Source organism: Neltuma alba, unplaced genomic scaffold (assembly GCF_004799145.2).
Source record: "Neltuma alba isolate B1F8T4 unplaced genomic scaffold, ASM479914v2 tig00004377_pilon, whole genome shotgun sequence".
Taxonomy (NCBI): Eukaryota; Viridiplantae; Streptophyta; class Magnoliopsida; order Fabales; family Fabaceae; genus Neltuma; species Neltuma alba.
Window position 1 is genome coordinate 255306 of NW_021633681.1, and position 16698 is coordinate 272003.

At 35.6% G+C, this 16698-nt stretch overlaps 2 protein-coding genes across 2 annotated transcripts; one reads left to right on the plus strand and one right to left on the minus strand.

Annotated features, from left to right (window-relative positions):
* Window positions 1–1828: 1828 nt before the first annotated feature.
* LOC114744521 (cysteine-rich receptor-like protein kinase 10) lies at window positions 1829–4802 on the minus strand. The gene is made up of 6 exons (XM_028932690.1): window positions 4736–4802; window positions 3437–3561; window positions 3140–3350; window positions 2726–2963; window positions 2416–2569; window positions 1829–2272 (listed from the first exon to the last, which is right to left on the minus strand). The coding sequence occupies exons 1-6, from the start codon at window positions 4800–4802 to the stop codon at window positions 1970–1972; spliced, it is 1098 nt and encodes a 365-aa protein (XP_028788523.1). The 3' UTR covers window positions 1829–1969.
* Window positions 4803–14178: 9376 nt separating this feature from the next.
* LOC114744522 (uncharacterized) lies at window positions 14179–15234 on the plus strand. Its single transcript, XM_028932691.1, has one exon. It carries the CDS (start codon window positions 14179–14181, stop codon window positions 15232–15234), a length of 1056 nt encoding a protein of 351 aa, XP_028788524.1.
* Window positions 15235–16698: the final 1464 nt, after the last annotated feature.

The following is a 16698-nucleotide window of genomic DNA, read 5'->3' on the forward strand; positions in this document are numbered from 1 at the left end:
TTACTTGAACAAAAGATGAATTAAAGGTACTCCCTGGTCATTTTCTTTTTATTTTTTTAAATCAAATTACAAATGGACGCACCTTAACCCATCAAAATAATACACATCAGACGTTTGCGTGTCCGCCACGTGGGATTTTTATGTCAACCTTCGGCTGAGTCAGCAAGTTAACGGTCAAACTTAACTTTTCTATTAGCCCAGGATATGGATGCACTGTTTTAATTAGTTTGGGACACTGGATGCACTGAAAATTATTTTAGGACACTGGATGCACTTGGAAAAATAATTCAGGGTGTTGGGCGCACCTTAACCCCATTTTAAATAGAAAAAGAGATCCTTAAATTTTGTTCAAAGAATTAGAAGTCTCCCATGCAAAATTTTTAACTCCCACTTTCAAATTTACTAATCAAAATCAAGTTTGGTACCTAAACTTCACAATTTTTTCAAGAAAAAAATTAGGAATAACTGAAATATCACATTTTTATAATAAAAATTTAGTCCTTCTATTTTATTAATTCGAACGAACTCAAATCTTCATAATTCTGCCACTTAATAAACTACAAAAATGGAGAGCTGTTTCGAGTCAAAGTCCATAGACTTGATCAATAATTAAGAGAAAGTTTCCCTATTTAGAGATTAAATGTTACATTTTCCCTTAAAATTAATCTCACATTTATATTTTCCATTTATCCCACTTAACAACTTATATTTTCAACCATTAATTGTTACATCCATACGAATTTGGAAAAGAAAAAAAAAGGATTTTGTCTTACCATTAATTGTTACATCCATATAAATTTGGAAAGGAACGAAAAAAAGAAAGAAGGGATTTTGTCTTACGTTGGTGCCCCGACGTCCCTTGACGATAAGATGAAGAACTTTCAAAGATCAATTAACAAACGCAACCCCAAGTACTGACATTCCTCTTCAGCCATCAAAATGGACTCTGCTAACTGCAAAACTAATTGACTTATAAGTAACTGCTTTGAGACTCAGATATTTTCTTAGCTTTGACAGGAATAGGGACCCAGTAGTGGGGAAGTTCCCAGCTCGCGATCACAAGTCATTTACGACACCTATATGTTTAATGTCCTTTTGCCCGCTTTCTCAATTTTGCATTGAATGGTTATATATCATCGTTTTCGAGAAAGAAACAAGGCCCCCTAAAAGCTAGTCTCTAAGAAACCAACCCGAAAGTCCCCACTAGCTTACGTCGCAAGGCTTTGCATCTGGATTTTCTTAAACCCAACAAAACCAATTTGGATGCATTTAATCACTTCATTATATGATCCAACTCCTTTTTTTATTTGAGTCCAGTTCCAAGCCTTCAGAACAATATGCTTGAATCATCAGTTGTCATCCCTTTATTAACCTGCGATAATTGTAAATATTCTTTTCTCGTATCTGAAGGCTGGGATACAATGATGATCGATTGCATAAGAAATACTAACATGAAAGAAATACTTTTTGTTACAACTTACACAGCTCAAAAGGCCATATTGTGAATTTTCAGAATTCGAACATTGCATATGTACTCTAAATTGTAACCGCTGAAAAATATTAATAAAATTTTATCCAATAGATATATAACAAGAACATCTGGAGTTCTGGACATTTAGGTCTTGATTCCATCGTAGGCAAGGAAGAATCGGGTTCAAGCCTTCTAGCTGAAATCTGATTCTCTAGAGAATTTAATTCAGGTCTACCAAACATTCTTCAACAAGGAATCGTTGGTACATTCCATTCTCTTTGTTATTGTGTAGTAAAACCCGAATAAAAAAAATGAATAGAATAACGCTATAAATATTAATGTCGGGCTTGGAAAATATCATCTGTCCCTTTAAATAATTACGATCAAATAATATTAATAAGAGTGCAGCGTAATTGTGTATCTCAATTTTTGTACAGTTAAATAAGAACGCTTGTCTCTTACAGGGGGTCCAAGAAATAGAATAAATAAAGCATGGTACTAACGAGGAAAGAATTCACTCATAGACACTTGAACAGTTGAGGCTGATTCCTTACTTGCACTGGTACGGGGCTCCATTCCATCGTGCAGAAAGAATGCAGGTTCCCGTGGCAATGGCAGCTGAATGGAATCATTACTAAGATATGAAACAACCGTTGCCATTGTGGGTCTTGAATCTGGATTTTCTTGAACACATAGCAAACCAATATGGATGCATCTGATCACTTCATTATATGACCCAAATTCTTTTATATTTAAATCTAATATCTCCAGCAACTTTTCCTCTTTCCACTGCTTCCAAGCCTATGACAATTAAATAACACTAATTAACACCCTTTTATAAACTTATAGAATATTGTTGAAATAATTATTTCTCTAACTTGAATGATGTTGAAGTAATTGCACAAGAAATAACAACACGAGAGAAACATATTATCATAACTTACATAGCTCAATAGGCCATCAACATATTGTGATTCATTTTGACGACTTGTGTTCTTCTTTCCACTAATGATTTCTAAAATTATAACTCCAAAACTGAAAACATCTGATTTTTCAGAATATTGTCCGTACATCGCATATTCTGGAGACATATAACCACTGAAAAAGAAAAATATCAATAGTAAGAACATTATAATGGGGGCATATTATATAGTTGAGTAGACTTTTCAATGTCAACTTAGGTACACTTATTTCTCTTCATTCAACCATATCAAGATAGCTGCAAAGCTTTACAAGCAGAAACGTAAAACTTACTACGTTCCAACAATTCTATTTGTACTTCCCTCTTGTGAGTTGATGGCAACCATTTTAGCTAATCCAAAATCAGAAATTTTTGGATTCATTTCATCATCTAATAAAATATTGCTTGGCTTTAAATCACGATGTATAATTTTAAGACGGGAATACTCATGGAGATGATGAATTCCTCGAGCTACTCCTCCAATGATTTTACAACGCTCCATCCAACTTAATACTTTTCCTTCTATGGAACCTGTACATAAATTTGTTGTAAGTGACTATAGAGACAAAATAAAGATAATATAGGTATGGACAATTACAACTCTTAACATACACCAAATAGCATGAAACAGATAATTGATAACTTGCACGTAACATATGTATTATGAATTTCAATTAATAGCTAAAGTGGGTTGAGAAGAGTCAAACCAAATAGAAAGTAATCAAGGCTTTTGTTCGGAACATATTCATAGATAATAATTTTCTCTTGTTCTTCTATGCAAAATCCAAGTAAAGCTACCAAATTTCTGTGCTGGAGTTTGGCAATTAATAAAATCTCGTTCTTAAATTCTTCTGCGCCTTGACCTGAACATTTTGAAAGTCTCTTGACAGCTATTTCTTGGCCGTTTGAAAGAATGCCCTAAAATCATGGATGATTAGATTAAAAATTAAGAAACACGCATGCATGTGTTTGCCTGTCTCTATTAACATTTATATTGATGTTACCTTGTAAACTCTTCCAAATCCACCTCGTCCTAATAAACACTTGTCATCTGAAAAATTATTTGTTGCAGCTTCAATAGTGACCAAACTAAATTGCAGAGGTTCTAAGTTGTTGCTTTCATTTCCAACTACACAAATACAAAATATTAAAGGATACACTAAAGGTAATAAAAGCATCGCCACAACAAGTTGGACAAGCCAAATCATATGAATGAGTTAAACTTTGTCTGAGAATGAAAATTACTCACAGTATTTTTGTCTGAGAACGGCGTTGTGTCTCTTCTTTATTAGATTATTTAAGAGATAGTAGGCGAGACAAATAATTATCCCCAAAACACCAACAGAAGAAACCACAACTATCACAACAGTCCTTGTTGACTGAACCTTCGCTTTTCCTGCACAATAAACATCGACTCCCGCGTCTCAATGTAATGACATCATATAGTAATTGACTATATCCTGTAAGATGGGAAGTGGATTTCCCTCCACCTCCATCCTATCTCAACTATTAAAATTAAAATTTAAATGATTTATGTTATATTTCATAAAATAATTTTATTAAATATTTTAAGTTATCATAACTAAAATTTAGTATTTTAACTTTATATATGTATTTTAAAAAAATTAATATTTTATTGATAATTTTATAAAATGTGAAATTTGAACTGTTTAAATTTTAATCAATCTTATAATTGAAATGAAAAGTGCATAGGAGGAAGGAACTTTCCACTATATTACCACTTAAAGTCGACAAAACTAATAAGTGGGAGAAGTCAAAAAGCAATGCACAGGACTCTCCACAAATACCTTTTGGCGTTGGTTCTCGCGGGGTGATCACCGGCGATGATTGGTAGAACGGGTACGTTTCATATCGGACAATACAACTAGTTTGCAGGACTCTGGCCCCTATTTTTCCATTGCAGCAACTGGGTAAGGTCGAACTTGCTCGTTTTAAGCATGTTTCGCAGGTAGTTTCTGTTAAGTCCGGCGTGCACTGTGCTAGTGTATACACCGTTTGAAAAGTAGAAAATTTGGCTTCTTTTGTAGCAAACTTCTTGTCAGCCCCGCCCTTTACGGCTTGCGTCTCCGCCGCGTTGATAGTCTCAGCCAATGTGAGATATATCTCTAACCTCTTAGAGTTAAGTTTGTTACAGATAGTTAACGGATCCAGCTAATGACAGCTCATTGTACACGTGTCCCCTAAGTCTTGAACTAGTCAAGTCTATATATAATCGTGTCTTGTACTCAGTCCGATTGATCAAGAATACAAGAACCAGAATTATCTCTATTTTTATGTCTAACCTTTTGGCATGGTATCAGAGCTGCTGTCGTTGACAGTGCTCCGATCACAAAGCCACAGTACAGCCATCACCGTTGATTGATCTCCAGCCTTTTTTGGATCGATTGATCGACAAAACGATGGCACACTCCTCTGGTTCACAATCTGGTGCAATGGTCACTATGGCGGATTCCGTGATGGGATCGACCATTCCCAACTTCACCAACAAGAAGATCAGCGTGAAATTGGATGAATCTAACTACCTTTTATGGAAGCAACAGGTGGCTTTCATGGTTAAGCAACATCGTCTCAAGAACTATCTTATGGGGACAGCAAAGATTCCGCCGCCGAAGGTTCGAGATTCAGACGGCTCAGAAATTGATAATCCTGAGTTCGAGGCATATGAAGCACTGGATTCCGCCTTGGCTTCGTGGCTCCTCTCCTCTGTAAGTCAATCGATTCTACCTGAGCTTGTCGGTCTGGAGTCATCCTCTGAGATTTGGTCAAAACTTAATCGCATCTACTCCAGTAAATCTGCTTCAAAGGTTCTTGACTACAAGAACTTACTTTCGAATCTCAAGAAAGGGGAAATGTCAATGAGAGACTATTTGGCCTTTGTTAAATCTACGTGCGATCATCTTGCCATGTTAGGAGAACCAATTCCACACTCGTCTCAGATTTCCTATATCCTTAATGGATTAACAGCTGAGTTCGAACCAGTAATCGCTGTTATAAATGCATCTCCTAGCAACTTTGACTTAGACACTGTTCATTCATTGCTGATTGATTCTGAAGCTCGTCAAAAGGCTTTCGTTCATAACACGATTGCTCACGCCAACTACACCACAAAACTACCTTGGGATTCTGGAGTCGATGAGCAACCTCAATTATACGCATCATAAGCTCCTTACACGTCTCATAGCAACGGCAGTCGTGGTCCGCCTCGAGCTCCGTTTCCACCAAATTCATTTTTTGGATGAGGACGTGGTCGCGGAAGAACTTTTCAGCCGATTCGAGTGTCCTGCCAAATCTGCAATCGCACAGGGCATACAGCTGACCGATGCTACTATAGGTATGATTTCTCTCAAAATCATTCTCAAGGACATTCTACTACGGCCTATCATGCTGATTATGGAACACAAAACTTTGATGATATTGCCTATTACTCTGTTCCTGTAACTAATCATTCCAATGGCCATGAGTATTCAAACACTACTTCAATGCATACTCCTGTATCTACTGTTCCTACTGTTCCACCAAGTCAGTCCTCCGAATCTGCTAGTTCACCTTCCCCTGCATCTGCTCAAGCTTTTATTGCAACACCAAATATGATTACTGATGATGCCTGGTATGCTGATTCGGGAGCAACTCAACATGTTGCCAAAAACACGAATGGACTACAACAAACAATCTCTGGCAATAATGGTAAGGTCATGGTAGGAAATGGTTTTGGTTTGGATATTACTCACAAAGGACATATGCAACTTACATCATCTAATTCTCGGTTATATATGCATAATGTCTTGTGTGTTCCTGCAATGAAGAAGAATTTACTATCTGTTGCTCAAACGGCACAGGAGAATGGGGTCTCAATTGAATTTTTTCCTCATGCTTGTTTTGTCAAGGACCTGAGGACAAAAAGAATACTGATGGATGGTATTGAAATCAATCGCATGTACAAAATAGGAGCTGCACCCCTTGTACGCCAGTTATCTGCATCTGCTGATGAATCTCCTATGTGCAACAATGTGATGACTTCTGATTCTCTGACTGTGTGGCACCATCGTCTTGGACACCCGGCCATAGACACTGTTAAGACTATTCTGAAGAATGCCTCTATTCCCTTTAATAGTAATACATCAATTCCATTGTGCTCTGCTTGTCAACTTGGGAAAGCTCATAAGCTTCCTTTTTCTGCTTCTACAACTGTATATGAGAAGCCTTTGGAATTAATAACACTAGACCTTTGGGGACTAGCCCCTGTTCCCTCTCATGGTTTTAATTACTATCTTGCTGTTGTTGATGCTTATAGCAGATTTACTTGGATTTTTCCAATGCATAAAAAATCAGAAGCATTACAAAAATTTAAAGAGTTTAAGACACAAGTTGAAAACAGATGGAATACCAAAATCAAAGTTATACAGTCAGACAATGGGGGTGAATTTCTGAGTTTTAAACAGTTTGTCACTGCTTGTGGGATAGAACATCGATTTACATGCCCATACACTTCAGAACAGAACGGCTTAGTTGAGAGGAGGCACAGGTTGATTGTTGAAACTGGATTATCAATGTTGGCTCATGCAGCCTTACCAATTTTTTATTGGTCAGATGCCTTTTGTACAGCAGTATTCCTACTTAATCGCTTACCTAGTACTGCCATCAATGGGCTCACACCATTTGAGAAGATATATAAGTCTAAGCCAGATTACTCTATCTTGCGGGTCTTTGGTTGTGAATGCTTCCCTCTGTTGAGACCTTACAACAAACACAAACTAGATTTTCGCTCAGCTCAATGCATTTTTCTAGGATATAGCCCTCAGCACAAAGGATACAATTGTCTAGATGTTCAAACTGGACGTATATTTGTCTCTCGACATGTTCAATTCAATGAGACTGTTTTTCCAAAAATTTCGCAGGTGAATGTTAAGCGATTGGCTGCAAATAATTGTGCAGATGAGCTCATCTCTTCCCTCTGTCCTATACCCAAAATCACAGCACTACAACTGATACCCACCTTAGTGCCCACTTCATCTCAATCAACTTCATTGACTACCTCACCACTTTTGACCTCTTCTCCATCACCCACATCAACAAATTCACCACTCCCGACCTCTAACCCAACCACACCATCAAACCTCTCTTCATCAGCCCCACCCACTCCTATTTCTGCCTTAGACCAATCCCCTCCACCTTCTCTTAACTACATACCAAATAACACTCATCCCATGGTCACTAGAGGAAAAGATGGAATTTTCAAACCCAAGGTGTTTCTGGCTATAGATGATCTAGCTCCTCCAAATTCCATTCAAGAGGCCCTAAATGATCCTCTCTGGAAGCAAGCTGCTGAGGAGGAATTCAATGCTTTGCTTAAATTTGGCACATGGGAACTTACTGAGCTGCCACCTGAACGAAAGCCTATTGGGTGTAAATGGCTGTTCAAAACCAAAATGCATGCTGATGGGACGCTCGCAAAAAGGAAAGGCAGACTAGTTGCCAAAGGATATGTGCAAGAAGCTGGGATAGATTACACAGAAACTTTTAGTCCTGTGGTTAAAGCCATCATAGTCAGAATTATACTCACTATAGCTATTACAAATGGTTGGAAACTTCATCAAGTAGACTTCAACAATGCATTTTTGAACGGTGATTTGCAGGAGGAGGTCTTCATGGAACAACCTCCAGGATTTGAAAGAACTGGTCCATGCGGCCAACCAATGGTATGCAAGCTGAAGAAGGCTATATATGGACTCAAACAAGCCCCTCGTGCCTGGTTTCAGAAACTTCACTCTGCCCTTGAGTCACTTGGATTTCATGCCTCTAAGGCAAATTCATGCCTCTTCGTTAAACATGATGGTAATGACATTATATATCTACTTGCTTATGTTGATGATTTAGTTCTCTCTGGAAGTTCAGAGGCAGCAGTGCAAAAATTAATTGTTCAAATGAGTGATATTTTCTCTCTCAAGGATCTTGGTGAATTGTCCTTTTTTCTTGGGATTGAGTTTACACGTACTCCGTCTGGCCTATTGCTCACTCAACGAAAATACATTGATCAACTATTACAAAAGACAAATCTGTGGCTTACTACTTCCTACTCCACTCCAATGGCAATAAACATGCACTTAAAACCGTGTGACAGTGCATTATTTTCTGATCCATCACTATACAGAAGTGTTCTTGGTACACTTCAATATGTCTGTTATACCAGACCAGATATAGCCTTCACTGTCAATAAACTGAGTCAATTCATGCACGAACCAATTGTCAAGCAGTGGCAGTGTGTTGAGAGGTTACTCAGGTATCTCAAAGGAACACATGCCCATGGGCTACTCATCAAGCCAGCTCACGATCTGCAAGTTCAAGCCTTTGCAGATGCAGATTGGGGTGGAAATTGCTCAGATAGAAGGTCTACTAGTGGCTTCTTTACATACCTTAGTCCAAATCCAATTACTTGGACGTCTCGCAAACAATCAGTGGTATCTCGTTCGGCCACTGAATCTGAATATCGAAGTGTCGCTGATGCTGTAGCTGATGTTATCTGGGTAATGGCTTGACTTAAAGACATGAACATTACTGTTGTAAATAAGCCTACCATCTGGTGTGACAACTCTGGAACTGTGGCACTCTCTGCCAATCCAGTACTTCACAATAAATCCAAACATGTGGAGCTTGATCTTCACTTCATTAGAGAGAAGGTTGCTGCAGGCATTGTTCAAGTGGGCTATGTACCATCGTTTGACCAAGTAGCGGATGTCCTGACAAAAGCACAGGCTAGTGCTTTATTTTTCTACTGCAGAAACAAACTCAACATTATCTCTTTGGAAACATCAGATGTTGTCACTGGGCCTCACACAACTGCTGCCATCAATGATGACAAGGACATTTGAAATTTTTTTTTTCTGGTTCTTTCTTAAGCATGGGTCTCCATTGGTAGGGGGAATGTGAGATATATCTCTAACCTCTTAGAGTTAAGTTTGTTACAGATAGTTAACGGATCCAGCTAATGACAGCTCATTGTACACGTGTCCCCTAAGTCTTGAACTAGTCAAGTCTATATATAATCGTGTCCTGTACTCAGTCCGATTGATCAAGAATACAAGAAACAGAATTATCTCTATTTTTATGTCTAACCTTTTGGCAGCCAACAGTGACATGAAGCTACTCTGGTTTAAGCTTGCCGCAGTATTCATCAAAATAAGCCTGGGGGCTTCTTCACTGACGGAGGAGAAAGGCTCATCTGAGTAACGTAACATACACTCGTTGAACCAGATCACTGACTTTTTATCTAACGAACACCTTCGGAGTATTTGTTTGGCCGCTACGGAAGCGCAGTCATGGCAGGCGTCGGGGATGAGATCGCCACGGCAGAGGAAGGCGCCGTAGACAGTGCTATCGGAGTTGCCGGCGGCAGCATAGTAGAAACCGTTTTGGTGGGTGGAATTTGTGGAAAGCCATGAAAGGAGATGGTCGAGATTGGTTTGATAGGAACTATTGGAAGAGAAAAATGTAGTGTTTCGACAGTTGTAATATTCCTCTGTTTGGGTGGATGCTCTATAACTGGTTACTATCACTGTAAGGATCGCCATGAAGATCATGAGAACAGAGAGAGGAGGAGGATCAATTTTGTAGAGCTTCATTTCGTTTGCTGATGAAGAGCTCTGTCTCTCGCTTGCTCAAATTATACTCTTACCGCTTGGAATTGCAAGCCAGGACGGAGCTTATTGCTTCACTGCTTACGTTTCAGAAAGTCAATTTTGTAATAGACCAGAAAAATGCATGTTAAAGAATATCACGTCACGAGGAAGAAGAAAGAACTTTTACAAAATTTATATAATATTCTAAATTAAGTTAAAATATCAGGAGTTTTTTTTCTACCACTAATAGTTATATATTTTTATTTATTGATTACTTGTTTTAAAATACAGTTTTGAAGTGTTGATTTATTAGATATATATGAAAATATCCTTGTATGCATATCTGTACCGGTGCTAAATGGGTAAGAATAATGTCAGCTAGGAATAAAGTAGACAAAAATAAATTGGAAGACGAGTAAAATTAACTTTGAGGAAAATTTAAATGATCAGATTACAACCAACTGAAATTAATATATAGGAGTGAAGTGTGAGATAAATTTAAAAGTTAAAGAATTTTTGTTATGAAATAAATAAAAGTAAAGAACACCAAAGATTGCATGATAGAATTTTAGTAGGTGGGAAATTGGTTTTAGGGCGTTCACGGGCACACAGCGTCAGTCGTGGGAAAAATGGGAAACGAAGACTTGGAAAACGGAGTCTCACCACTCGTTTCCATCCCGTACGGGGTGGGTCGGGTCTGAGTCATACGGTCACTGTTGGTTGATTACTGATTAAACACCTAGGAAGATTCTTTTTAATTTTAAAATTTCAAGCCTTTCTTATTAAAAAATAAATATTAACATATTTTTATAATCATTTTTAATTTAAAATTTTTAAGTTTTAGAGATTTTTTTAGAATTATTCCATTGACTAATGATATTGATTTTTTGTGACTGATGTGCATCTGATTATTTGAATCCAAAGAATCATCCACCAGTTCCAAGTCACAATGAACAATTTATCCTTTCATATTCATGTGTTGAGAAGTAGTTAGGAACAGTTTAGTTAAGATAATATTTTACTATAACCGTAAGAATTAGTTGGGAATAAATATGGTTTTTAATATAAAATCTCAATCTATTTTATTTTTTAAATTTATATTTTTTTTTTGAGAATATGCCTATTAATTGTACATATTAAGAGATTCCGATTAAAGAGTAGTTCTAGTGCACGTAATTAAAGAATGTGATTTAAGAAAGTTAACACATATTTGTTATAAATAACCAGTTTAACTAATTTCCTTAATATTTTTAAATTAACTATTGAGTTTTTACTTTAAGGATTGAATCTCTTGTAACACATATAGAATTAGCCACAATGCAATATCAGGGGAAGATAGATAAATGATTACATAAAGGGTATTAACAAAGCTTTTACATAAGTCGAGATAAAACTCCTCTCACATATTTACTTTACATGCCATAAAATCACTTTTAAAATTATGATTTAATTTCCATCCAAACCAATGATTAAAGAACCGGACCGGACGGTCGGACTGGTTGAACCGTCAGCCGGACTCGTTAATGGCTCAGTTTGGATCAAAAAACTGTTCACATGGGTTGAGTTGGATTGGACCGGAGTTGAGCCGTCAGTAAGCCGGAAACCGAAGTTGGACCAGGAACCGGAGTGGTTTTCAGAAAACCGGACTGTTTTTTAGCTTGATTGGAAAAATACTAAAAAATTAAAAAAAAACAGAAGAAAAATAAAAAATTGACCCCCTTAAATATTCTAATATATTTTTAGACTATTTATAATCATATAGTATTATTTCATTAAAAATTTCATATATTGTGGTGTTAAAATCATGAGTCACTAGCTTTTTTGTTTTGATATCAGGTCTATCTTTTAAAACAATGTTTTGATTTGAATGAATTGATAATTTTTAATATCATTAAATATTTTAAACATACATAAATTTAAATATATAAGGTTTTAGTCCATTTTCAATGATTTCATTATAATTTTAGATTATTTAAATACATTTCTAAATTATTTAATAATTTGATATTTTTCATATATATTAATTACATGTATATAATATTGTTTTAAATTAATTATTGCGTCACTAGTCTGACCGAACGGTCCGACTGATTGAACCATGACCCGTTGATCTTTCCGGTTCGACTTCCGGTCTGGCTTTTAAAACATTGATCCAAACCCCTTCTAAATCTTAAAACCAAGTCTTAATTTTTTACCAGTAAAGTTTTATGATCAATTTTAAACTGATTGTAACTTTTAAACATTTATAATTAAGCTTTCAGGATTTACAATTGAGATACGTTGTTAATTACATAACCGCATTTTTTGTTGGTTTCATTTTTTTCCCCCTTTCCAACCTTGGTCCTTCTTCGTAAACCGTATATCATCTCATAAAACATGGTCATTGAATTTTTTTTTCTTTTATGTTCCACTTTCACTTCCAATTCCAATTCTCAGCTTCCAATTTCTTGTTATCAAACGGGGCATTAAAGTATGTAAATGAATTTCAATCTCATTCGCATGCCTCCAATTTCTTTGTACAAAATTAAACGAGACATTAGTTGACTTGGGCATTGACGCGGGGTGCCAGTCTATTTTGTCATTGGAAGTAGATGGTGGAGGAATTATTGGACGCGCAACGGGAAGAGTCTGAGAAATGACTATGAAGTATGAACACTCGAAAAAGTTTGGTTGATCAGGTCTTCATTGTCGTGTTCAAAAGGGGCTTCAAATTTTGTCGCTACCTTTTCACGGATATAAAGAAAAAGAGGCAAAAAAGGAAAAGTGTTATGAATATTGCATGAGTGGATGTCCATAACCCCTAACCCTTAGAATTCTCATAGGATTCTTTACCTTCAAGTGTCATAAACTACATAACCTCCCTAATGAATGACTTGGAAGGAGTTTCTCATTGTTAATGCTATTATGATGTTCTTTATTCCTTTGTAACCTTAGTATAGGACTTCAATGCTTGGAGGCCTATAAATAGAGGGCATACATGAGGCATTTGTACCTTGAACCAAAGTGAATGAGAAAAGGCCATTGTCTTCTCTATCTCTTGCTTTCTTTTCTACTCTTCATTCTCCTTACTTCTTGTAGTTTTATCACACGTTATCAGCACGACCTTGCTCTGAAAATTTGAGGTATAAACCCTTCGTAAGATGATGCACTCTTCTCATTGTCTAATTATCTCCTTACTCAATCATCACAATATATATCTATGTATTGACTACATATTAACTTTATATTATCTCCTTTCTTAATTATCATGTTTTATATTATATAATGTTACTCTATTGTTCTTTTCTTTACATTTTAATTTTTTTTTTCATTATGTTATATATATATTTATTTTATGTTAACATTCTGTTTTATTTTAAGTCATTTTATTTTTGTTGTCACATTGTAAAATATTATGTTTGTTTCAAATAATTGATGTAATTTATGTATCATCTCCATTTGGCATCTATGGTATTTTACATTATTTTATCTGTGTTGTACTAACTCTCATATACATATAATTTACAGTGTCCCATGTTGTTTTATCTATATTGTACTAACCCTCATATACATATATACATATATATATAATTTACTGTTGTTTTATCTATATTGTACTAACTCTCATATATATATATATATATATATAATTTACACTGTTTATATTTTTTTTTCCTATCATTCTATTTGTTTGTATTTATTTATGTTGTTTATATATGTTGTTTATTCATTATTTATCAATTTATATTTATTTCGTTTATCTGACTGGAGCATTATTTTTATTTTTATTTTTAGTTTAATTTTTATTATATATTAGTTAGTCTATTGTAATATTTATATATTTATTTATATTACCGCATTTACATTACCGCTTTCCCCCTTCCCCCTATATATATTTATATATACATTGTCTCTATATTATTATTGTAACTAATTATTTGTGTTGTTTATTTTTTTTTTCCTCATATATGTTTATTTGTCATTGTTTATTTATTCATTTATTTTGTTTATAATTTTAAAGAATAGTTTATTTATGGGTGACTTTTGAATCCTAATATTTTATTTATTGTGTTTCAGTGTGCATCAATTTTATTATAATTCTAATTTTTGTTATTATCATTTTAGTTTGATCCATGGCCAATCTTACCAAACTCGAGTTTACGGCTCTTGATATCACTGGAAAAAACTATTTGTCTTGGGTCTTAGATGCTGAAATCCACCTAGATGCCAAAGGTCTAGGAAGTACTATTTTACCTGGAAATGAAGCAACTAGCCAAGACAAGGCTAAGGCTATGATTTTCCTACGCCACCATTTGCATGAAGGGTTGAAAGCTGAATACCTGACGGTAAAAGACCCGTTAGAATTGTGGAATAATTTAAAAGAAAGGTATGATCATCAAAAAACGGTAATTTTGCCTAAAGCTCATTATGAATGGATGCATTTGAGGCTCCAAGATTTTAAATCTGTGACTGAATATAATTCAGCAGTTTTCAAAATAAGTTCTCAATTGAAATTATGTGGTGAGAAAATAACAGATGAGGACTTATTAGAAAAAACATTTTCAACTTTTCATGCTTCAAATGTGCTCCTGCAGCAGCAATATCGTGAAAAGGGTTTTAAGAAATATTCTGAATTGATCTCATGTCTTCTTGTGGCTGAACAAAATAACGAGCTATTAATGAAAAATCATGAGATCCGTCCCACTGGATCAGCTCCATTCCCTGAAGCGAATGTGACTGTACGCAATAATCATCATACACGTGGACGCGGTCGTGGTCGTGGTCGTGGCCGAGACCGTGGTCGTGGTAGGGGACGCACAAATTACCGTCATTATGGTGGGGGAAGCAACAATTATAACCCAAATACCCACCAAAAGAAGAAACTTGGGGATGGGCAGAAAAAAGATAAGAATGGCCCTTCAAGAGTTGTTGAAAATCAATGTTACCGGTGTGGCATGAAAGGACATTGGTCACGTACCTGTCGTACGCCTGAGCATCTAGCAAAACTTTATCAGGCCTCTATAAAAAGAAGTTCAAATAATGTGGAAGCAAATTTGACTTTTCAAAGTGATGATGTGGAGGCAAATTTTGCATACAAAAATGATAATATCAATGAGCTAGATGATGTTAATGGCCTTGATGCTATGGCACATTTGGATGTGGCTGATTTCTTTGAGAATCATGATTAGAAGAATTTGGATAATTTTAGTTTGCTTTATTTATGCTTTTTAATTTAGTTTATGTTTATTTATTTCTCTTTTTTTAAGAGTATTATTAATCATGATGTACTTCGAATTTATATTAATGAATTTTTTTTTTTCGGTGAAGAATATGGATGTTTCTCTTCCTTTTGTTGGGCACAAGAATGAAGATATATGCCTGATAGATAGTGTTACAACACACACCATACTCAAAGATAGAAAATATTTTTCTCATCTTACGATAAATAGTGCAAGCGTCAATACTATAGCGGGTAATACAAAACTAATTGAAGGCTCCGAAAGAGCAATTATAATATTACCCAGAGGAACAAAATTTGTTATTAATGATGCTTTATATTCCTCAAAGTCTCAAAGAAATTTATTAAGTTTTAAAGATATTCGCCAAAATGGATATCATGTTGAGACTATAAATGAGAAGAACATTGAATATTTGCATGTTACAATGGTAAGAAATGGAGAAAAATATGTCATGGAAGAATTACCGACATTATCTTTGGTTTGTACTATACAAATATTAGTACAATTGAAACAAATGCTACGGTAAACCAGAAGTTTACTGATAAAGATACGTTTATTGTTTGGCATGATCGGTTAGGCCATCCCGGATCAACTATGATGCGAAGAATTATTAAAAATTCACATGGACACCCATTGAAGAGCCAGAAGATTCTTCAATTTAAAGAATTTTCATGTGCTGCTTGTTCTCAAGGCAAATTAATTATAAGGCCTTCATTGACAAAAATAGGAGTTGAATCTCCTGCATTTCTAGAGCGTATCCAAGGAGATATATGTGGACCTATCCATCCACCATGTGGACCATTCAAATATTTTATGGTTTTAATAGATGCATCTACAAGATGGTCCCATGTGTGTTTGTTATCAACACGTAATTTAGCATTTGCTAGATTACTTGCTCAAATAATTCGATTAAGAGCACAGTTTCCAGACCATGCAATTAAGACAATTCGTCTTGATAACGCTAGTGAGTTTTCATCTCAAGTTTTTAATGATTATTGCATGGCAACTGGAATAACAGTAGAAAAATCTGTTGCTTATGTCCACACTCAAAATGGCCTAGCAGAGTCATTTATTAAACGCCTCCAATTGATTGCTAGACCAATGCTCTTGAGAACAAAACTTCTTATTTCAGCTTGGGGACATGCAATTCTGCATGCAGCAGCAATTATACGCATCAGGCCAACAAGTTATCATGAATTCTCCCCATTACAATTGACTTTTGGTCGAGAGCCAAATATTTCCCATCTTAGAATTTTTGGATGTGCGGTATTTGTCCCTATTGCTCCACCACAACGCACAAAGATGGGACCTCAAAGAAGGTTAGGGATATATGTTGACTATGAATCTCCTTTATAATTAAGTATTTAGAACCATTAACAGGAGATTTGTTTACAGCACGTTTTGACGATTGTC